Source organism: Harmonia axyridis, chromosome 3, assembly GCF_914767665.1.
Source record: "Harmonia axyridis chromosome 3, icHarAxyr1.1, whole genome shotgun sequence".
In the NCBI taxonomy this organism is placed as follows: Eukaryota; Metazoa; Arthropoda; class Insecta; order Coleoptera; family Coccinellidae; genus Harmonia; species Harmonia axyridis.
In genome coordinates this window covers 54674844-54699159 of record NC_059503.1, presented here as the reverse complement: position 1 = coordinate 54699159, position 24316 = coordinate 54674844, and the positions used below count along the sequence as shown (strand labels likewise).

Genomic DNA, 24316 nt, shown 5'->3' with positions numbered 1-24316 from the left:
CAATCAGGAATTTCAATAGGGAAAGTGGGTAGTTTTGTAGCACAAATGTATGCATGGATTCAAATTTGTATGAACCTGCAGTTTGTATTCTATCCAGTGAACAAAGTTACAGTGTGTTTTTTATGGAATTATGGTACCGATAGAATTAAATAAAACAGAGATGTTCTTATTGATCGTATAATTTCTACTGGCCGATGCAAAACGTAAGCTCGAGCTGACCTATGCGAAACCGCTGCATGCAATCTAATGGCGAGCACATTGGCGGTAAATTTTTGCTAATACTGTTTGTTGAAAATTTTTCTTTCAATAGAAATTTATATGATCAATTAGAACATCCCTGTTTCATTTAGCTTTATCGGTACCATAATTCCATAAAAACACTCTGTAACTTAGTGAATATCCATTTCATTAGAACACAAACTGCAGGTTCATACAAATTTGAATCCATGCATACATTTGTGCTACAAAACTACCCACTTTCCCTATTTAAATTCCTGATTGGGTTGCAACCCTTTCCAGGGGGTTGCTAGTAGAAACAAGCTTTGTATCCCAGATAATGTCCCCCTGTCTGATTGTTTTCACAAATTCTGATTCGTTGTTGAGTTATTGAGGGTGGACACTTTTAAATGAGTATTACTTGAGAGATAGATTCAGACAATACGCTACTTAAATGCAGAAATAAAGCCAAAATTTTTAAATTGTTAATATAATGTTAATGTTTAATGTCATTGGGATAGGACTTCCAACATCACAGTCTTGAGATGAGATGCAGTAGGTAAATTTAAACACTTTTCATTTTCTATTTAATTAAATAAACAACATATATCTATATGTATATAATTACAATCTGAATTTCGAATGAAATCTAAAAAATTCATTTTTCGAGCTTTCATTTTCGAACAATCAATAAGGACAACTTAAAACGAATTGACTAGTGCAGATTAACATTAAAAATAAATCTGTATATAATGAAGAAGCTGTTAAGAGGGAACACCACCACGTGGATACTCAGTTCAAAAGGAAATTAGAGATATTTCTTCTTACAAATAATCGAATTTTATGGAGGTTTCGCATAATTTTCTCAAACAATAATCTACATGGAAGCAATTAAATATTTTTTTCGGCAACCGTCCGGGGAGTGCTCACTTCCCGGAGTCTTTTTCTCTGAGAAAGTAGCATTTCCCGGCCTAGTCCGGAAAGTACGTACTTCCCGGACTAGGCCGAAAAAGAATCATAGAATCCATAGCAACCGAGATAACGGCTGACAGTTCATATGAAATTAGTTGTCAAAAATTTGCATGTTTTTTTATCGCAATCGCAATAAAATATGGAAAGCAGCAGCGATAGTGTTATTTTACATGGTTGCCGAAAAAATATTGTACGCAACACGCCCGAAAATGGTTTTTTTGGACTCACAGACTTCCAGGACTCGCTTACGCTCGTCCTGGAATTTTGTCTATTCGTCCAAAGAAACCCTATTTTCCGGACTTGTTACGTAAATTACTATTAATTTGCAATTGAAAAAAAAGAAAGTTTTTGGTAACTTTTCGTTTATCGCAAAAAAATTGATGATATGTACTTTTTACGAAGTTCTGATATATTTTCAAAATATTCGTGAAAAAAAAACGACCAAAAATCATTAAAAAAGAGGTAAAACTATAATTTCGTGAAAGTCGTCGTATTCGTATAGTGCGGCCTTTTACTCATTTGCTTCGAAGAAAGAAAGGAGATGAAGTGAATGAACAACTTCGTACACCTTACTAAGTTTGATCATCGCAGGAGCGCCAGAGGAGAAATGAATGGGTACCAAAGTTTGACTGATACGTGAAAACCACGTGGTGGTAATCCCTCTTAAATCGTCAAATCAGAGAATTGATAATTTTGGAAGACAAATCCGAAAAATCAAATTCAACGCGAATCAAGTGTATCTACCTATTATTCAGTAGAAAAGTAATAAATTTATGACAAGATATCCTTAAAAAGTCAAGTGAATCAGAGTAGGTACACCAGTAAATAGCGGATGGGTAGTTTCGGAAGACGAATTGAACAAAAAATAATGTATCAGTTTTAAGGGCGAAAAAGAGTAATGAGAAGCATCAGGTCTTTCAAATCATAACTCGTAGTAGAAACGCCAAGAATAAAGTATGTAAGGAACTGGTCAACAGATTGGCATCACCCTTCTGCACGGTTAGACCTTGTTGATTTGGTTCTTCGACGTCATTCGATAAATGACTACCAGCTGCAGGGTACCAATGGGTAGTTTCTACTGTAGTGTGGTAGCTTGCAGGATCTGTTTTTGGTGTCTGGTGGAAAGATGGATTTCTATTTATATTCGCTGAACCTTAAACAAAAAAATAAAATAGAAACACAATACATCATTTTGAAGCATGCAAAAAAGATATAGGAAAATGAATTTCAATTCGAAGAGAAGCCAGAATAAAAAAAAATTAAATGGGTACATACCCAAATCTGGAACTTCTTTCTTCAAAACATTCCACGTAGATGTGGTGGCCATCCAATAGGGTTTGGGGGAAGGGGTAGACGACATTTGTTCAGAATATACAGGATAAATGTTTTCAGTTACGGGACTCAAATTAGGTCCCTGAGTGTCACCCCAACTGCTAGCTCTTCCATAAGAGGCTGGTCTTGTTCTTGAACCTAAAACAATACATTTTTTATGGTCGGTGTGCTCAAAGGATCTCACAGTTTTGAATTCAGAAGTAATCATAGAATTGAACCAGAAAATAAATGTGAATTTTAATCTTTTTTTTATATTGAGAGTTTAAGTATTCTCCAATGCTATTTATTCAATCGAATATTTACCTAAAATTTCTGAAACTGATGTTGGGGAGCTAGGTGGTATCATTTCCTCAGAAGGTGTGCTCGGAGATGGTGACCAAGAGTACATTGGGGAAGCATTAGATGTTGTACCTCGTATTGGTGGATTCCTGGCTTCCTTTATAAAGTTTGTCTCTTGTATTGTACTCCAAGGGTATACTTCGCTAGAAACGGTTGATATCGACAGAATGTCTGTCGATGGCAGGGAGTCTTGTAGAGAATTGCAGTCACCAGAGTTTGGTCTGGAAGAAATCAATGTTAAGATTTAATGGTGGTGCTGTTGCTGTGGTGCTGCAACCCCAGCTGCTCAAGAAAAGAAAGGAGAGTAAAAGAAGAAAGAACCTGCAGAATCTGAGTCAGATGATGAAACGATTATGCTTTCAAGTTTTTGAATAAATAAGAATACACACAACGTGAAAAGTCTTGAGAACCAATACACAGGGTTTTACAATAAGCGGTTTCATTTTGAATAGTCCACTATCAGGGCCTCTGTCAATTTGGAGCTGTCATCTTTTGAAATCAAAAATCAAAAAATCAAAACTACATCATTACTAAAAATGGAACGATAAACCGATAAACGCTTCAACTATTGGTAAAATTTACTACACTTATGGGTCATCGACCTACTCGATCGGCTACAGTGAAACTTGTGGAAAAATTTGAGCTGTTGGGACAAGTAAGCGATGTGAAAAATAGAAACTGAGTGCGTCACTCAAGAATATCTGAGAATATTGCTCTCGCAGCCCGTAGTTTTGATTATAATTATTATTTGAACTGGGGTCGTTGTGGTTCGGTAAGCCTTCCGGGAACTGCGACCATGTATATATTATGTTCTCTACCCTTCTCATTCATGGTAACCCAAGGAGGTCGTCAATGACGTTAATAAAACTGACAACCTCCTTAGGGGCCTTGACCGTAACCTCTCTGGTATCCAGGACCGGCTTACCCATATGAATGGTTCTTAAGCCAGCCAGCTCTGGAAACTTGCATACCATGTGTACGGCTGTTTCTGCTTCCGATCCACAGAGCCTGCAAATCTCATCTGCTGACTTTCCCATGCGGTACAAATGATGTTTGTACCGACAGTGCCTTGTCAGCAGTCCCACCATCATCCGAAGCTCGGCTCATGACAGTTTCAAGAGCTTCTTGGCGTAGATAGGTGAAATCATCACGAATTTTTTTGCCTGAGCAAGTCCAGGAGTGTTAGTCCAGTGGATTATCCTGTTATTCAACTCCCATAGCTGAACCGCAGCTTTATATTGGTCTTTTCCTAGCCCACAGAAAGGCTCAGGTCCAGCAGGTGTTAACCTTGATGCACTTTTTGCAAGTTCATCAGCTTTTTCATTCTCTTCAACCCCACAGTGTCCAGGTACCCATAGTAGACACACTTTATTGCCGCTGGCCAGTTGCTTCATGGTGTTATGGCACACCCAAGTCAACAGAGACACTTGGCAGTACAATTTCAGGGATCTCAGCGTGGTTTGGCTGTACGTGGTGATGTAGATATGCGCCCCCTTGAGGTTCATTTAAAGACACTCCTGAGCGCATACATAAACAGTCAGTATCTCGGTCTGTAGAATCGAGGGCTCACTTCCCAGGGCTGTAGAGATCCTCAGTTTAGGTCCATATATCCCAATGCCAGTACCTCTCTCTGATTTTGATTAATCGGTAAACCATATGGATGACTTTTTGTCCAAACGATTTACGAAACTTATTGTAGGATGGTCATTTATAACCCTTTCAAAGGGCGTTTCGAAATCGAAAGTGGTTGGCATAACATCTGATGGTTTTGCCAAGAGGTTTGAATCTAGTCGATTCAGTATCCTCATATGTCCACCCCAGTTTCCAGGTAGGAGCTTCCATTAAGGGAAATTCTTATTGCATCCAGCAGGCTACATTTCCTCACATGTAAACGTAAGGGAGGCGAGCTCCAGCGCTGCTGTGGCAGCTGTGCGCATAGTTCCTGTGACACCAATGCATGCCAGCCTTTGCAGTTTCTGCTACCGGCTGCATGTGGTGGCCTTCTCGGTTTTTGTCCACCATGCTAGAGACGCATAGATGGCGTACTACCGCTGTGTACAACCACAGTACCATTTTCGGTTTCACTCCCCATGTCTTTCCAAAGAGTCTTTTGCAGGCCCACATAGCCGCCGTGACTCTGGAAAGAGTCTTATCTATATGTTTCCCCCAGTTCAGTTTACTGTCCAGGATAAGACCTAGATATTTGCACTCACTAGAGAAGTGCAGAGTTTGGCCATTTAGGACCGGAGTTCTGAGGTCGAGATTCCTTCTTCTAGTGAACGGAATTATTGTTGTTTTCGAGGGGTTGACAGTAAGCCCCTCTTCCTCGCACCAATTTTCAATAATTCTGAGAGCAAGTTGCATTCGGCTGCTTAATAAGCCTTCATACTTGCCTCTAACAGTCACCACTATGTCGTCTGCGTAAGCCTGGACGTTAAAGCCACCTGCTGTAAGCCTCTCCAGGAGGCCATCCATGTCCAAGCTCCACAGCAAGGGTGAAAGAACCCCTCCTGTAGTTTTGATAATAATCCAGGTTTGTCGAATCCTCGTCGATCTTGGGAATTAGGTATTCCAGATTCCACAGACAAAATTAGACTGTGTTTTGCATAAAGACTTAAGGCTTTTAAAGTTCAATTTACGCAAGAACTAAAGCAGGTCGATTACCAGCAACGTTGTCACTTCACTGATTGGATCCTTAAAATGAATCAAAATGATCCGGATTTTCACCGAAAACTTATCTTCAGTGATGAGGCCTATTTTTACCTTTTTTAATAAGAAGAATTGTTGGATTTGGGGCTCGGAAAATACAAGAATGATTGTTGAAAATCTTCTCCATCCTCGACGTGTGACTGTTTGGTTGGTTTTTTTTCGGCTGGTGGTGTGATTGGACCTTACGTATGCAAAAATGAGGCTGGTGCAACTTTTACGGTGAATGGATTGCGCTATCGAGCTATGAATAATGATTTTAACAGAAGACCGATGTGTAGACCACCTAAAAGATTGAGGGAGTCCTGGATTTCAACACGGAAAAAACCATAAAGCAGGAAAAAACAGGCTGTAAGTCTATAACAAGATAAAGAAGAAGAGGGGTAACCAAGACTTTTGACGTTGAGTGTATCATAATACATTCAGGTGTTTTCTGTATCTTACATATAATTCACACATTGGTCTTCGATGAATCTAAGAGCCTTATCCAAAATTTGCATCGAAAATCTAGTGGCTTTTCCATTTTGTCCATCTCTATCGCACAATCTTCTGGTCTCTCTTTGGACGCATTGTTTGAATCTATCATGCAAACTGGAACAAAATTATTGTTGCCAGTGTAAACAATGAATTAGGTAACATTCACTTAAAACTCACCAGCACAATGTCGGTTTAGGAAGGGTGTTATCTCTCTGATATACTTGGTCAACTAACATTTGATACTGCAAACCGCAATGGCTCCTTTCAGTTATTGTACTTTTTAAACATGGTGCATATTTGAGGTACTCTGGGGAAAAAATATAAGATTAGATGCACTATACCTAGAGAAGAGAGTATTAATTTTAGTTCAGTCATTTGGTGCGCGAAACCTGAAAAGTTTTCCGGAAGTTTTGAAATTTGGCGATTTCATAGATTTCGGTTTGGTCTTTCCGAAATTCACGCCCAAAATCTGTTTTTTGGTAATATTTTCTTTCCGACTAATTTTATGATAGAATATAAAGGGTGTTTTTTTTAGAGCTATAGAACTTTAAATTGCAATAAAACAACGATGGATTATTTGATTGACATTAATTTTATTTATCCGCAAGATAATCTTGTGGCATTACATTTTAAATATGATTTCTGGCATATGACCGCCATGTCTGGCTCGGATGTAGTCCAATCTGGACGTCCAATTTTCGATGACTTTTTTCAACATTTGTGGCCGTATATCGGTAATAACACGGCGAATGTTGTCTTCCAAATGATCAAGGGTTTGTGGCTTATCCGCGTAGACCAATGACTTCACATAGCCCCACAGAAAGTAGTCTAGCGGTGTTAAATCACAAGATCTTGGAGGCCAATTCACAGGTCCAAAACGTGAAATTAGGCAGTCACCAAACGTGTCTTTCAATAAATCGATTCTGGCACGAGCTGTGCGACATGTTGCGCCGTCTTGTTGGAACAACAGCTCCTGGACATCATGGTTGTTCATTTCAGGAATTAAAAAGTTAGTAATCATGGCTCTATAGCTCTACACCGATCACCATTGACTGTAACGTTCTGGCCATCATCGTTTTTGAAGAAGTACGGACCAATGATTCCACCAGCCCAAAAAGCGCATCAAACAGTCAGTTTTTCTGGATGTAATGGTGTTTCTAAATACACTTGAGAATTAGCTTCACTCCAAATGCGGCAGTTTTGTTTGTTGACGTAGCCATTCAACCAGAAGTGCGCTTCATCGCTAATGGACGTATTGCGCGATACGTATTCCGTACAGAACCATTATTTTCGAAATAAAATTGCACTATTTGCAAGCGTTGTTCAGGCGTAAGTCTATTCATGATGAATTGCCAAACCAAACTGAGAATAAATCACTTGACAGCTGTTAAATCGGTCGCCATCTTGAACAGAAATGCCAACTTAAAGTTATATACCTCGAAAAAAACACCCGTTATTATACAGGGTCTCCCAAAAAAAAAAATTGGATCCCCTGGAAACTTAGAAACTAAGAATTTTAGAAGATAAAAAAAAACAGGGCAATTCAATCCTCTTTTGATGGGAGGGAATGTCCATCATGAGTTTGTTTCGAAAAATACACCTCATGAAGGTGGCATCAACCCTCAACATTTTTTGAATAAGGAAGAGAAGTCGAGTGTTGGTCAGTTTATCTCTACCTAAATGAGATCTGAGAGTGTAGCGAAAAGTTGAAATAGTTGGTATTCTAGGTTTTTTTACTTATAATATAAACTCACCATTTTGATATTTATTGTTCATACATAGCTCGTGGATGTTCTCTATGGGACTTTCTACGGCGTTGTTGAATTTCCTTCTGTCTTCGTCATTGAAACATCGTTCCGTATAGTGTTTCAAACAGTTCACGAATTCATCCCACGTTCTACAACCCCTCTGTATATCCTCCCTGTTGTCGGGAAATATGAATCTTGCTTCTCTAACCAAAGGGTCTGCTAGCTTCAAACATTCACTTCTTGAACAGTCCATGGATATGACCTCATGGAAGATTAGGGATGAGACTGAGAGAACTATGTACCATGACATTTTTCTAGCTGTAAGAAATTTCGTGAAAATGTAGGTTGTATAAAAAAATTAAATATGAGAAATTCATTCTATCATTTGGAGATTGAACTGAAGGTTGAAGTAAGTTCCGAAGATAATAAAAATAAATATTATTAGATGTACAAATTTACTTCCTCCGTTTTGCAATAGATGGCTGTAGCGGTAAGTAGTAGTCGAAATAAAAAGATCTTAGATGACATACAATGAGCTTAGGAATTTGTAAACATAACGCTATCGAAATATTAGTCAATTTGTTTCTACATCATAAAGTTGTTCTCGATTAAGCATGACAGCTTACGAGCCAAATTCTCGTCATTTGAGGGAGTCTTTAATTTTCTGCTTTAATATGAAGAAATATGTGGCTGAGATTCATCGAATGCTTTTAAATACTTATGGTAAGGCCGCTATTAGTGAAAGAACTTGCCGAGAGTGGTTTCAACGCTTCAAGAATGGCGATTTTGACGTCGAAGACCAGCATGGCGGTGGAAGACAGAAGGTTTTCGAAGATGAAGAATTGGAGGAATTACTTGAACAAGACTCGTGTCAAACGCAACAAGAATTGGCAGGATCATTGGGAGGTACGCAACAAGCCATTTCAAAACGCCTGAAAGTTATGGAAATGATTCAGAAACAAGGAAATGGGATGCCGTACGAGTTGAAGCCGAGAGATGTTGAACGTTGAAGATTTGTTTGCTTGTGAGAATCTGCTTGCAAGGCAAAGACGGAAAGGAGTTCTGCATAGAATTGTGACTGGAGACAAAATGGGTTCATTACGATAATCTCAAGCGCAGAAAATCATGGGGATATCCCGGGCATGCTTCCACGTCGACGGACAAACCGAATATTCACGGTTTCGAGGTCATGCTCAGTATTGGGTGGGACCAGCTCGGAGAAGTGTATTATGAGTTGTTGAAACCGCCCTGAAAACATCAGGCGAATGCTTGCCGAATTGTCGGAAACATCCAACCGCACAAATGATGGAAATAGTCCAATAAACTATCTAACATAAAGTCCATCATCAATATCTAGACAACAATTGTTGACACCAACTGAAAAAACCACAGACGTTAGTTATCGAACGCGATTAATGCGTTTGAGCCGAGCATTGAAAGACAAACGGCCGAAATACAACGAGAGACATGATAAAAAGATTTTAAATCTTGACAATCTTCGACACCATGTTGCAAAAGTGGTCAAAACATACTTGGAAACGTTGAAATGGGAAGTCCTACCACATTCGCCGTATTCTTCAGACGTTGCTCCCTTGGACTATCATATATATCGATCAATGGCACACGGCCTGGTTGACCAGCACTTCCTGTCACATGAAGAAGTAAAAAATTGGATCGATTCAAAAGATGACCAGTTTGTTCAATACAGTTCAGTTTGTTCGTACACTGCCCGAAATATGTGAGAAACGAGTGGCCAGCGATGGACATTAGACTTTGAATCATGAATTTATAACCAGTTTTTTAGAATTGAGGCTCGAAATTTGGAAAAAACTGTGGCAGCAAAGTTGTACGCCTATGCATCTTCATTATTATCTTTATAACTTTCGGTTTTACTTGTTTTATATCATGATATTTTTGATTTGGAACCGCCAAATCTAGATAATGTCATTTTGCTTTTTGTGCGTTTTTGTGTTGCGTTGTGTGTTTTTGCTTCTTATTCTTATCTTATGAAGAAGTAAAAAATTGGATCGGGAAAAAATATGCAAAGGATACATTAAGATTGAAGCAATGTAGAATGCAATGAGCAATCTGATTATGAATAAAACGCTGGGTGTTATATTCAGAAAACGAAAGTTGGTATCATTTCCGGTGCATATAAATTTTCAAGTGTTTATCTCGAGTCTTTCTTTGAAATATTTTAACTTTTATAAACAACGGTGAATCACTCTGCATACCTACTCATGCAGATCTGTTGAGATATTTTGCGATAAGATAGGAAATAATAAACTATATTGTAAATTTTGTAGTTTTTTTATCAAGGTCCAGATAATTATCGGAATTATTGAAGAATAAAAGGAAACCAAATAAGATAAGACCAGTTTTCTGAACGTAACTTTTGCCTAACCAAAATAATTTGTTTCTTTAATCGATCCACTTTTCTCTTATCTGTATATACGAAATACGAAAAACCCTGGCCAATAATTCTCGTTGGCAACCCTCATTTCTTGGACCTTGCGTGCAGATTAACCGCCTCAACCTCAATGAAAAACGGAAACAGCGGCCCAACCAAGTGACCCATCGATTTTCCCCAATTCACCCTCAGAAAATAGCTGGAAAACTACTTGGATCTTTCGTACCGAAGGAAAGTCCATTTCTTCAAAATTGTATGACTTCACCGTATGGACAATTCGTCATTTAGGTCACCGAGAAGGGAATAGGGGTAACCCAGTTGAAGGGAGTCATTAGTTTCGCATTTATATTGTCCCTTCGAAGCAAAAGATTATTTTATCTTCCGGTATGCCTACTACTGCAGATGTAGAATTCGATTTGCTTTGTTCTACCTTTGAAATTTTAAACAGAAGTTGAGTAAACGAGCTCTCTATAGTTTCTCCCAGAAAATTTAAAGTATAATCATAGGTAATTTGCTTTTAGAGATAAAATCTTTAACTGATATTTTTGGTGATTTCTTTTCTCCTATCTCTCAGAATGATTTGAAAAATTTAATACTAATCAAGAACCGCGATTTTTAAATCCGTGGTCCGTTGTCGTGAGATATAAAACAATATTGCGAAGTTTGCGACCAATAATTGTACAATCATATAACTTTTATACAGAGTGTTTCACCACTGAAGCGACGTTTATTTACGGTTAAGAGCTTAAATTTTAGAATTATTTTTCGACAGTGTTACTAGGCTACATCAGAGCTTCATTCTCAATTGTTTGGAAATACACAAGTTATTCCAAAAAGTGTATATGCTTTTCGCTTATTTTTCTCATGGAATCCCCTGTTTTTTATTGAGTTCTCAAATTGGATAAAATGAATGAACCCAAGTTTTTTCGAAGTTTTATATGCTTTAAACTTACTTTTTTTTCAATTTTACATAAATTGGAAGGTCTTTGGAAAAATCTAATGACTCCGAATGCAAAGAATTTATTAAAATGACATTTTGAAAGTTAATCCTAAAAGAATGGAGGTAAGACTTAAGTACCTACTGACTTTCTAATAATACTTGAAAACTCTACTTGGTGAAATGAGACAATTCATTGATGACTCATTCAAACGTTAATATCGGTCCTATTCCAAATTGCATAGCCTGTATTTTATTTTTTTATTGGTTAACAAATTTTACTGTCTTTGAAATATTGTCTACCAAATGAGGAAATAAAATTTAGGGTATGCCATTTGGAATAAATAGAATATTAACGTTTCAATAAGTCATCAATGAATCGTCTTTTCTTGAACATCCAGTAGAGTTACCAATAATTATATATTATAAATAATAATTACCTGTAGAAAAATAAAGCTGTTTATTATTATTATTATTTATAATAATTATCAAAAAGGCAGTACCCACTTACTTCTGTTCTCCTAGTATTCGCTCTCAAAATTTCATCCAAATAAATGTATTCATTTTGAAATTAGCTGTTTCTACAAATAAGACCCTTCAGTTTCAAGCATATAAAAGTTTGAACAAAGTTGGGTTCATTTATTCCATGCAATCTGAAAATTCAATAAAAAATAGGTGTTCTATTAGAAAAAAACATATATTCGCTCGTTTAAATTTTTATGCGCCGTGCACCCCCTGTATTTCAATTTGTGAATGTAGCTCTAATGGAGTCTACTGTGTCGAGTGTCGAAAAAAAATTCGAAAATTTCAGCGATTAACTGTAAAAAATACGTCAATGGTGGAACACCATGAACATATATTCCATAAAACAGATTTGATTGCATACAATGCGCTCGGGAAATACACATTTTCTTATAGGTCTTGATAGGCTATGATCTTTAGTTTAAACCATTATAACCATGAAATTTTTCAAAAAAAGTGGCCTACGTCAAAAAGTACCACAGATAGATGATGACAAGTGAGGTATTTCAAAATCAGAATTTCATGAAGATTATGAGTATGATATAAAAGTTGGGCATCCCCATTCGAAAAAAAACAGGGTGGTATCGTGTTCCACCACTTTCGGACCAGCCTGAAGAGTCCAAACTAATTTAAGTTTATGCGCTGAGTACTGTTGATTCCGTTGAAATTTAATGAATTCTCCTAGCCCAAAATTTACGGTCGAGCACTATTGACTCACCCTGTATAAGTATTATTACAATATGACTGCAATTCAAAAGAAGAATTGCTAAAAAAGGACAAAGGGTTCAAGAGAAAGTGAACTACAAACTTCGTTGAACATTTGTTCGTTCCCCTAATTTTGCTGGTGTATGTACAGGGTGAATTTTTCAAGGATAACAGTGATGATACTTTTTCATCAACTTAATATGAAACATTTTCGAGTAAAATTCATTTTTCTACTCGACGATATCTATTACGCCCCCTAGCGGTAGAGGTATGAACTTCTAAACAATTTCCAGTGTATTTTCTTACACACTTTAGTGGTAAAATTTTTTACCGCAAGTCTCTACGATGAGTGGATCCTGAGTTATAGCCGCTTACCTCGCTTATTTGCCCACCCTGTACATGAATAGATACATGAACAATGCGATCGTTGAAAAAATAAATTATTTGAAATGTACTTCAGCAATAAATCAGCAACTTTTTGTTCGAGATCCTGCCACCACCAAATTTTGTTGGACAGATCTTGATGGAAAATAATGAAAGATTTCATCAAGAGAAACATTTTTCAAAATGAATAACCTCCTAGAAAGCTAAAGTAAACAAACACTTTTCAAAAATTTCTCAGTTAACTGTAGATAAAATTATCGATTTCAACTTGCACATCCAGTCTTTTGTTGAATGATGACTTATTAGTCATTATACAGAACTAATTAGAAGTTTGTTGCCAAACCCTAATTTTAATACATCCTGTAGAATAATTTCGTGGTCGAATTCTTTCAAATTACCAATTTTTTTAAGATCCATTTTTTTCTCTAACATTTTGTTTTTGGTTAATGCCTTCAACTGCACTGTTTCATTTTTAAGAGAGATTAACTTAGCATTGCACTAGGTGTTAATTAAAAAAAAACTAAAATTGGTATTATTTCCAGTGAAACCGTTGAACAGAGCTTTACTATAAAATTTTTCTAGTCTTTCTTTGGAATGTTCTAACTAAAATTTTTGTGAATCACCATGTATTACAAATTCATAAATTATCGTTCGATATACTTTTTCCAAAACTAATACTGTTCGCGCTTTGAAATATGTAGGTACCTACAATACACTCCAAATTTATGGTTGATAATTTTTCTTATGGAAAATTACCTCTAAATGTATGATAAAGATCATTTGTGAATATAACAAACTATGGGGGACCGACCAACCATTTGCTGTTGATTAAAAAATTAACAGTATTGTAGCTTAATTGGCGCTCAGGATCTGATGGACAGACGGATATTTTTATTCATTTTTTTTTTAATTTTCATATTCCAATATGTAAACTGAAAAATTTCACAAAATTTCTCAAGAGTAAATTTTTGTTGTTTAAGTCATTCATCCAAGAATACAAAATACTATAAATCCAGAAATCATTTATTGAGAATTACTTAAAATTATATCATGAAACAGAAAACAAACAATAGAAAATATTGTGTGGTAATGAAAATAAAAAATTTCATAAATTTTGCAGCAAACCGAATTAGACTTCTTCAAAGGTTCAGCAGTACCTAGATGTAATAATGAATGGAAATGAATATTCAAATCAGTTTGTACTGTATAAAATGAGCTTGCCTACATCTAAAATCGATTTTCCAGCTGAATTATTCAGAATTTCTTTTATGAGGAAAAGATATGACTCAATGTCCATTAGTCAGAAATTCTCGAATGATGAGGACGTTGACACTGCAATTCCTGCCAATGATCCTTTATGTATCGAAGAGAATTACATGAATGATGGATTGTGAATAATGTAAATACAGGAACAAGGCGATCATTGAAAATATATAAGGTGCATTGAAAAGAAATCCATTATTTTTGCATGAAAAACAAAGCTTCAAATACATCAGTTAGAATGATCCGATTTAGGTCTACAATGCGCCGTTTTGTTCGATGACTTATTGCCATTTTGAAGGTATTATCATTATGCCTCTCTCCTGAAAGCCCTCGTCCCTATTGGCAAAAAAATGAGAAAGTCGATTTTCACAAGCCTCCGTTGAAGCGAATTTTTCACCACCAAAATTGTTCGCCATGGAAAAGAGTAGATGGTAATCACTTGGTGCCAGATCCGGACTATGAGGTGGATGCATAAGAACCTCCCAATCAAGCTCCCAGAGCTTTTGGCTTAGTCCTGATGGAACACAATTCCTCTCCTATTGGCCACAGTTGTCCGCTTCTGCACAATTGCTTCCTTCAGACGGTCCAATTGTTGACAGTACAGTTCCGAGTTAACAGTTGTGTCTTACGGGAGGAGCTCACAGTGATAATTCCCTAACAATCCCATCAAACACACAGCAAAATCTTCCTGGTCGTCTATCCTAGCTTGGCCACAGTTTCCGCCGGGTCACCGCGTTACGACCATCGTCCGTTTTCGCTTGACGTTGTCGTGATCCACTTTTCATCACCAGTCATACACCGGTTCAAAAATGAGTCGATTTTGTTGTGATTCAGCAGCGATTCGCAGATGGAAATTCGGTCCATGAGATTTTTTTCCGTTACCTCTACATCAAGCTTTTTCTTGAGACCAGCCTTATGCAAATGGTTCCAAACGGTTTTTTTAGCTATTGGGTAATCGAAACAGTGCTTACATGAACGTCGGACTTGACATTGTCCATGATTTTATCGACGACACCAAAATTGCGTGTGATTGGCTGTTTCAATATCGGGGCCATAAACACCATTTACATTTTCAGCCGTCTGGCTTGCATTTTCGGCTTTATATAAGAAAAACTGTAACATATAACGTATTTTCTGCTTGCTAGAATACATCTTTGAGGCGCGCTCAAACTTAACTGAGTCAACTAATCACAAAACTGTCAGAAAAGTTTTTGTAGTACGAAATGTCATCTTTCTAACGTCATCTAGTGGAATCCGATCGGACTTTTACTACTACACTTAATAATAACTGGAGTTTATTTAGCAATAAATCCAGTAACTTTTTTGTCGAATGTTCGAGATCTTGCCACAACCAAATTTCATAGGAGGATTCTTGATTGAGAAATGAAGAATAATGCAAAATACCGTGTAATGTCTTTTGTTGAATGCTTTATTCATTGACGATGTTGAAGTGTGTATCGTTCCATTTTTTGTAATGGCATAGTTTTTACTTGTCAAATTAAAAAATTAAAAAAATAACAGCTTCAAAAGTGGCGGCTGCCCTGATATAGCGGGGTATTCAAAATGAAATAAACCTCTTATTGGCATACCCTTTACATGAAAATATAAATACGACTGGTGAAACTAATTTTTACTCTAAGTAATAATTTTCCTTTTCCCCAATATTAGCAGTTTTAATGTCTTGGTGCCCTTAAACATTATTGTTATTATCTCAAGTAACACGCTCTTTGCGTATTCTCATTTGAATATCGAATAGCGGTTTGTAGTCTGTGGTTCGTGACCTGAAGGACGATTTTAATTGACCAATAACTTATATGTATTCTTTTTTCTTCAGTTCGTCTACTTTTAGATCTAGAGCACTGATAAAACCTTATTCTAGCTAGAGCAGACCAAGGTTTGGTGATTTTTCTCACCCTCCGGAAAATGAGAATTATTTAATGTGCTGTTTTCCGCCAATTAAATAGTTATTTGAATTGCATAACTGACATAGAATGTAAAATCTGTTACGTTAAACGACAAACAAACGCTTCTTGCACTTCAAAAGTGACATTAATTTGGTGGATTGTTTGAAATTTCACTTTTTCTATTGTGATAAACTCTAGATTATGTCTAGAATAAATCTGTAAGGATTTCAAATTAGTCGTTGGCGGATGGTACTCCGTGGAAAGTCACACTTGGCTGCTTTTCCGGAGGAAATGAGGTCACTTTATACATTTCACTTTCAGTAGTGTGAATGAGGGATCACAATATTGAGAATCTGTATACTGATTGGTAATTCTTTATTGATATTGCTATTAGCTTGATTTTACAAATAGTTAAAGGTTTTTATATTTCAAATTTAATTAGATAAGGGCAGTATTTTATTACATATGCGTAAAACTTTGCTTCCGTCGTTTTTTTCCGATACTCGAGGCTTTATTGTGAAAAACTGATTAGGTACACATTTATGATTGAAAGTATTGTCCAACGCTGGCCACTATACTTCCTCCCATCTTTCGGGCAGCGTACAAATCCTGCGTTGAAAAAACTGTTCATCTTTTGAAGTGATCCACGAATCGATCAAATTTTTTACTTCGTCTCAAGACCGGAAGTGCTGGTCAACCAGGCCGTGTGCCATTGATCGAAACAAGTGATAGTCCCAGGTAGCAACGTTTGGAGAGAACGCGTTGGGTAGGACTTCCCATTTCAACGTTTCCAAGTATGTCTTGACCACTTTCGCAACATGGGGTCGAGCATTGTCATGCAGTTAAATCACTTTATCATGTCTCTCGTTGTATTGTGGCAGTTTTTCTTCCAATGTTCGGCCCAAACGCATTAATTGCGTTCGACGACAATCGCCTGTGATTGTTTCAGTCGGTTTTAACAACTCACGAAACACTATACGCCAAGCTGGTTCCACCAAATACTGAGCATGTCCTTGGAACTGCCAATATTCAGTTTGGCCGTCGTCGTGGAAGCTTGGCCGGGATATCCCCATGATTTTCAGCCTTGGGATTATTGTAATGGACCCATTTTTTGTCTCAGTCATATGCGATGCAGAAATCTCTTCCGTCTTTGTTTTACAAGCAACTGTTCACGAGCAAACATATCTCGGTTTCAACACGTATAGCACCTCCCAATGATCATACCAATTCTTGTTACGTTTGACACGAGTTTTAATCAAGTAATGCCTCCAATTCTGCATCTTCGACAACCTTCTTTCTTCCGACGCTATGCTGGTCTTCGACGTCAAAATCACCGTTCTTGAAGCATTGAAACCACTCTCGGTACGTTCTTGCCCTGATAGCGGCCTCACCATTTGTATATGAGAGCTTTCGATGAGCCTCAGCCGCAGATTTCTTTATATTAAAGCAGAAAATTGAAACCTCCCGCAAATGACGAGAATTTGGCTCTTAAGCTGACATTTTTAATCGAGAATAACTTTATGATGCAGACTCAAATCGACTAATATTTCGATGGCGTTATGTTTAAAAATACTCAAGCTTATTGTATGACATCTACGATTTATTTATTTTGTCCATCACCGCTACAGCAATCTATTTCAAAACGGCGGAAGCAAAGTTGTACACCTAATAATACTTCATTTCAATTTATTCACTCTCAATCAAAATTATAGGAAAAATAATCATGAAGAATAACAATCAGAAAGAAGTTGAATTTTGTGAATTTCGTTCACATGAACGTAAGGTTTAGTCAAGTGAAATGAAGGAATTTCAATAAGAGATTTAATTTTGAATTTTGAAATTTGACAAGTAAAAACTACGCCATTACTGAAAATGGGAAGATATACGCTTCAACAACGCACTGAAATATTTAAAATTCACTACAAAAATGGTGAATCTTTTGTAGTGACAGTTCGCAAAACTATATAAAGCACTTTTCGGTCGGCAATAGTGAAACTGGTGAAAAATAAGGTGTATGCCAATGCCTCACGATAGATTTAAGACCTAAAAGATGGAATTCGTGAAGTTATCGAGGACATACAGCCGCAAATGTGCGAATTGGTCATGGAAAATTTCATAAACAGGATATGGTGCTGCAACCGTAGCTGTGGCGACCATTTGGCTGATATCGTTTTCCATCGGTAATGGGATTCCTTTCTTTGAAATAAAATAACCATCCATTGATTTCTCTTCAAATATACATGTTTTTTTTAAATAAAAAAATTAAAGCTCTTATTCTAAAACCCTTTGGAATATTACTTAGGACGGATTATATGAATTGAAGTCATTTATCTATATGTAAATTGGAAAATAAATGTGACCACCAAATTATTAAAGGGTTTTTATCACGAAAGAGTAAACAGAGATATTCTAATTTTTCGAATAATGCGCTGAATTTCAAAGCTTTAACACGACATTTGTCTGCATCTGATAAGAACAACTAGACGAATATTAATGGCATCGCATCATATTTCTTTCGCATAAAACTTTTAATCCATTTAGTCTACAAGGTCTAAACTCTTCATTTGTGATTTGGTTGTTTTCTTATTCGGATTTCTGTGAGCCAGTTTAATCCTCGAAATTATTTGTTTTCTTTATTTTCTGCGCATTTACCCTGAACATATCACGTCACAATGTATGTAATTTTCGATATTCTTCTCGAAAATTTTGGAAGAAGCTTAAAATTAGAATTGAACAAAATTAGAAGGAAATACAGGGTGTTCCTAATTGAAGTTACTGATACAAACGAAAATGAAAACTTGGTTTTCGAGATCCAGGGTGTTAAATTTGATTTTTTTTTCTCATAGCACCTACCATTCACAAGATATTTAACTTAAATTTGGATAGATATTCCAATGTTAAGTTTTCATCATTGGATATGCTAATTTTGAATGCAAATCTACAGGGTGATATTTTTTCAGAAACAGTATCCGCTTCTTTACTCCAGAACTTTTTTTGGTGATCCCCTGGTAGTTTAGAAAAATGTGAAAAGGAACTTTGCTCCAGTACTACATTTTTTGGTTTCTTGAATTTGGTCGTATCTGTTGATTTCGAGAAAAAAATTCCAAACTCGTGTAATCCTCAGGAAAATCCAAACTATTAAGAAGATGCAGTTAGTAGGTTTGATAAATAAATTATTCATAAGTTTTGGTACTTATTTGTTAATCCGTAGTGAAGATCAATAAATATTCGATAAACTGGCATAGTCATCAAAAAAAAGTAGGATCACAAAAAACACTTCCTGTAAACTGAAACAAAGCGTTTATAGAACTTTCTCTTAAAAATATTCAAGGAATCTATTTTTCCTCTGTACTTCCAATGTAGGAACACCCTGTACAACATTTCAATACGATCGAAGAGCTAGTGTTGAAATTATCGGAATAAAACAAATTTTCGAACTTTCATTTCAGTCTATTGTTATTCTGAGGTATTGCACTTTTAAAACGAAAAATATATTACATACTTATGGTAAAGATTTGTATAACCAATTCTGAAGTTCAATTTCGTATTTCTGAATTCCAAATTATCAAATCCCAATTACAATTTATATTTTCTGAAATCAATTCTTCCTTTTCTGGTTTACATATTGCTATTAATGCTATTCTCAAATACAAATTTCCGTTTCTGAATATAAAGTCCTGTTTCTAAATTTCAAATGCCTGAATAACAATTTCCAATTCTGAATTACAATTTCTATCTTCTGTTTTTGTCAATTACATCTCAAACCTTCTGTATTACAATTGAAAAAGGTGAAGTTTTTGACTTTCGGCAGTTTTCTTCACGAACAGACAAAACTGAGTTTCAGTTAAAATCTCGAAAAATACGTTAATATAGCATCTTCTTCCCTACAAGTGCGCAAAAATGGAAGCAACGGTAGAGTCAACGAACTATTGTAAAGTATCATCATGGCTAAATTGAACATGTAGTACTTATCCCATGTCGATGTTTACGCATTTGTGATAAAATACAAAAGATCTATTCAAAATCATCGAAGAATGAACGAAACATTGAATTGTTTACAATTGCGGACGAATATATGACCCTCGGGCATCGTGAAATCAATTTTTGCCGTGTATGTTTATTTCACCTATGTCCTATAGAGGGTATGATTATACAGATAATATATATTTATATACAGGGTGTTCCACCATCGACGCGACGCTCTATTACGGTTAAGTGCTGAAATTATCAAATTTTTTTTCGACAAAGTATGTCATTATTGGCTCCATTAGAGCAATCCATTTTCGAGTTATTTGGAAATACACAGGGTGTACCAAAAAAGTGTATAAAGCGAAGAATAGGTTTTTTCGTATGAAAGACCCTGTTTTTTATTGAATTTTCAGAATGTATGAAATAAATGAACCCAAGTTCGTTGGAAGTTTCATATGTTTAATACTTATCGTTCTTAGGATATTTCGATTTTTCATATCATAAATTGAAGGTTCTTCCGCAAAAGCTGATAACTTCGAAATGAATCAATTGAATCCTATTTTGAAAGCGAATCCCAGAAGGATGGGGGTAAGTATTGACTTTTCGATAATCGTTGAGAACTCTACTGGGTGTTCAAAATGAGACGATTCATTGAAGACCCATTCAAACGTTAAAATCGGGCTCATTCTAAATTACACACCCTGTATTTTATTTTTTTGTTAGGTAGCGAATTTTATTATGTCCGAAAAATTATCTACTGAATGAAAAAATAAAAAATAGGGTATGCAATTTGGAATAAGCCAGATATTAACGTTTGAATAATGGCCGACAATCATCGTCTCATTTTGAACACCCAGTAAAGTTCCCAAAGATTATCAAAAAGGAGTGCATACCTCCGTTCATCTAGTTTCGCTTTCAAAACTTCTTTTAAATGAAGTAATTCATTCCTAAATGATTAGTTTCTTCCAAAGACCCTTCAATTAATGAAAAAATGAAATATCTCATAAACGGCAAGTTTTAAGCATTTTATACTTCAAAAAAACTTTCATTGATTCCATGCAATATGAAAATTCGGTAAAAAACAAGAAAAAACATGTGTTTGGCAATTCACACTTTTTTGGTACACCCTGTGAATTTCCAAAAATATTGAGAATATAGATCTAATGGAGCTTAATGGTACTGAATCGAAAAAAATAACAAAAATTCGAAAATTTCAGTGATAACCATATAATAGAGCGTCAACTGTGGAACACCCTGTATACATTTTTGTACTTTGAATACATGTCTATAATATCATATTTCATATATATATTTTACATATTTTTCTTAGGGGGTTTTCGAACTAAAGAAAGATCAATGCGTCATAGTAGGTATCCGTTTTGGTTATTACAGGGTGTTCCGCAAAAACCACCAAAAGGTTCCCTACTCGCTATGAGAAAATCCTATTAATATAATCATTACTGTTTTCGAGATACTTTTTTGAATGGCAACATTGAATTTTTGCCACTTTCATTAGCTTTTTCAGTGCTTTTGGTACAAATTAATATTTTTTCAATTCATTTTTCCAATAAAATATCACAGAATCATTCAAATCTCCGAACATTTCAGAGAGAGAAATGTTTCCATTACAAGTTTAGCTCATTTTATTGGAAAGTATTGGAAGTGTATTGAGGTTCTGCCAATTTTTGTGATTTATGATTTTGAAATGGCCAAGCTATGTTCTATATTCGAGAGAAATAGAAATGCTATTGTTATTTTAATAATTTTTTGAGGGCTCATTTCTTGAACAAAGGGAATTTGGTAGACATTTTTTATTCATTATTTTCAGTTAATTTTAGGGAAAAAAGTGTACTGATGAGCTACTGTTGCACACTACATCAATAATTTGCCTATTTCATGGTGGATTATAACTCGACGCTGGAATTTCCCGAATTAGAAAAGTAATAAATTTTACCAACGGCACAGAAAATAACTCTCATTGAATCAAAAATTCAATGTTTTCATTTAAAAAAAAATCGCGTGTTAAAATTTCATAAAAAGCCGTTCGTCCACATAATCCAGAGCTGTTTCCATATAAAGAATTCTACGAGAATTCTATATATGCTTTATTTGGTTGAAAAATACGTTTCTTCATCATAATTGTTCCTTCTAGCTGAAGATCCCTAACCATAAATCAGAATAACAATTTAAAAAATCCATTAACAGGAGCTTTTCTCGATGAATTATTTTTTAACGTCCCTAAAATTGTATAGTTTTGGAATGGGTATAGAATCAAAATCATGAAAGCTGGTAGAAAATCCGATTGCATATTACGTATTGACCCTTCAAGATCTGTAATCTGATCCTGATCCACGCGTTTAAAAGGCTAAAACCCATTAAATCAATTCTTAGACGAAATAAAATTCAAATTTGAATTATTGGGTAACTGAAATGTACTCACTTTCTGGTTGAGCTATACAGTTCGAATCGAAATATATTACACAACATAATCACTCCTTACGATAGAATTAATCGGAAACATTGCCAAATGCGCAAAATATTTCACAGGAATCTTCGAAAATATTTCCGCCACTTATTTTTTTTCAAGGAGGTCGCACTTCTGTCCAGCGCAAGAGCTAGTGTTCATATGAACACACTGGACTCTGATTCATGGTAGAGAAAGAACAATCGATTCAAACTACAAAGCATGTCCCTCTCGATATGCAAGAATGATTTTGATGTGAATTACTGGTGTATTAGGTGCTTGTTATTGTGTTATTTGAGGAAAATTGAAAGGGGAAACTCGATTTATTTCTTTAACTACAATGCAGCCGCTCCAGGGCGCAAGACTATAAGAGGGACAAAAACTGGAGGAAACACTAGGTATATCAATTTTTGGAAAAATTAACGTTGAATATTTATTCTCACATTCTTATCATTTTCATGTATATCTAATGCCATGCTATACTTGCTACTGGCACATGTTATAATTGATATTCTTGATCTTGGATTTGAAATTAAAACCGTTGGTATATCTAGAAGTTGTAATAAGTTATGGCAATACCTGTGTGGCAAATGGCACAAATTGTGCTTCAATGAACATGGGCAGGGCCGACGTTGAGGGTGAAACAGTGAAGCGTCCGTTTCAAGCGCCTCTATTTGAGGGGCGGCAATTCGGCCCAGTTTGCTGGCCGCCTTTTCATATTTTATCCTTGATTCTCAAAAACCACATAAGGCTGTTCCGCTTCGATGTGGTTGTCAACATTCCTTGCAATAATCTATATAATAAGCCGCCTGTAAAATGAATAACACATGGTAGCCCAACCAATATAAACAGAATTCCATATTACCCTCATTGAAAGAAGGCTAAAATCATTATGTATTTCACAAAGACGAAAATCAACACTACCTTCGCTTTCGAATTATTTGAAAGCCGATGTTTACATATTCCTACGATTTTACATTCGAAACTAGTTACTGTTAAATGACAAATGTTTTCAGCGCAACACATGTTTGTAATCCCAATTAGTTTTCGAAGCAATACTGAAACTTTGCTTGTCCTATCGCAATATTCTTCATGGGAAGAAGAATGTTCTGTATTATCATCGGAGCAGGTGCTGTTTATTTTTATTGATGCTTTTTCAACAGGAGCGTCGAAAAATTCTTTGCTTCAGTCGCCAAAATTACCCGCGCCGGCTCTGAACATTGGTACCTCATCCGAAAGTACAGGGCTGTCTCAAATTCGATGCTCACTGAGATCATTTCGAGAACTGTAAGACTCAGAAAAAAAAATTTAAAGATCCCCGATCCCTTTTTTCAAAATAATAAGATTACAGAAAGCAGATCATAGATATCTTGATTCCTTCTCGAGTTAAGTACAGGGCGTTTTAAATATTTCGCTATGTCTTGCTTTCTGTCCCAGATATTCGAAAAATTCTAAAACGTGTTTTTCGGCAATTAATATGGTTTATATGACATTCATAACAGGTCTTACAAGTCAATTACCGTTTAAGAGATTTAGAGGAGAGTTTGTGTTTCTTGATTGGAGACCCTATCTGTTTCATTTATTTTGGTTTTATCCGCAGATTTGTTGAAAATCATCTCGTTTTCGGTTTTTCAAAAATATCATCTGTTTCAACTTTAACTTTTTCGACTTCATTCTTTTATGGAACTTATATATGGATATTTTTCTTTTATTTCGAAATTTAATTGATTTTGTGTCCATTGTATAATTGTAATCAAGTCATATAATAGGGTCTCTCATTCAGAAAACACCAATTCCCCTCTATATCTCTGAAACGATCATTCATTTCTAATTAGATGGGACATCCTATATATGAATTGATATACAATGGACACAAAATGAATTAAATCTCGGAATAAAAGAAAGATATTTGTTGGGGCGTTTTCGGAATTTCCCCAATATTTGTTTATTATTGTTTGTGTCGATTCA

At 35.8% G+C, this 24316-nt stretch overlaps 2 protein-coding genes across 2 annotated transcripts in view; one reads left to right on the top strand and one right to left on the bottom strand.

The window, feature by feature from the left end:
* Window positions 1-24316, top strand: part of LOC123676903 (zinc finger protein Xfin-like) — a 33755-nt gene that overhangs the window by 4664 nt on the left and 4775 nt on the right. The gene's annotated exons all lie outside the window — the stretch shown is intronic.
* On the bottom strand, window positions 1575-22637 carry LOC123676905. The gene is made up of 7 exons (XM_045613215.1): window positions 22325-22637; window positions 7797-8108; window positions 6220-6349; window positions 6010-6156; window positions 2824-3080; window positions 2464-2658; window positions 1575-2341 (listed from the first exon to the last, which is right to left on the bottom strand). The coding sequence occupies exons 2-7, from the start codon at window positions 8098-8100 to the stop codon at window positions 2106-2108; spliced, it is 1269 nt and encodes a 422-aa protein (XP_045469171.1). The 5' UTR covers window positions 8101-8108; window positions 22325-22637; the 3' UTR covers window positions 1575-2105.

Excerpts from the sequence above, each read along its gene's own strand:
- LOC123676905 (XM_045613215.1), bottom strand. The coding sequence starts at position 8,100 with ATGTCATGGTACATAGTTCTCTCAGTCTCATCCCTAATCTTCCATGAG. Across the intron at positions 3,081-6,009 it reads GACCAATGTGTGAATTATAT|ACCAAACTCTGGTGACTGCA; the intron begins GTAAGATACAGA and ends GATTTCTTCCAG. Across the intron at positions 2,659-2,823 it reads ATCAGTTTCAGAAATTTTAG|GTTCAAGAACAAGACCAGCC; the intron begins GTAAATATTCGA and ends GTATTGTTTTAG.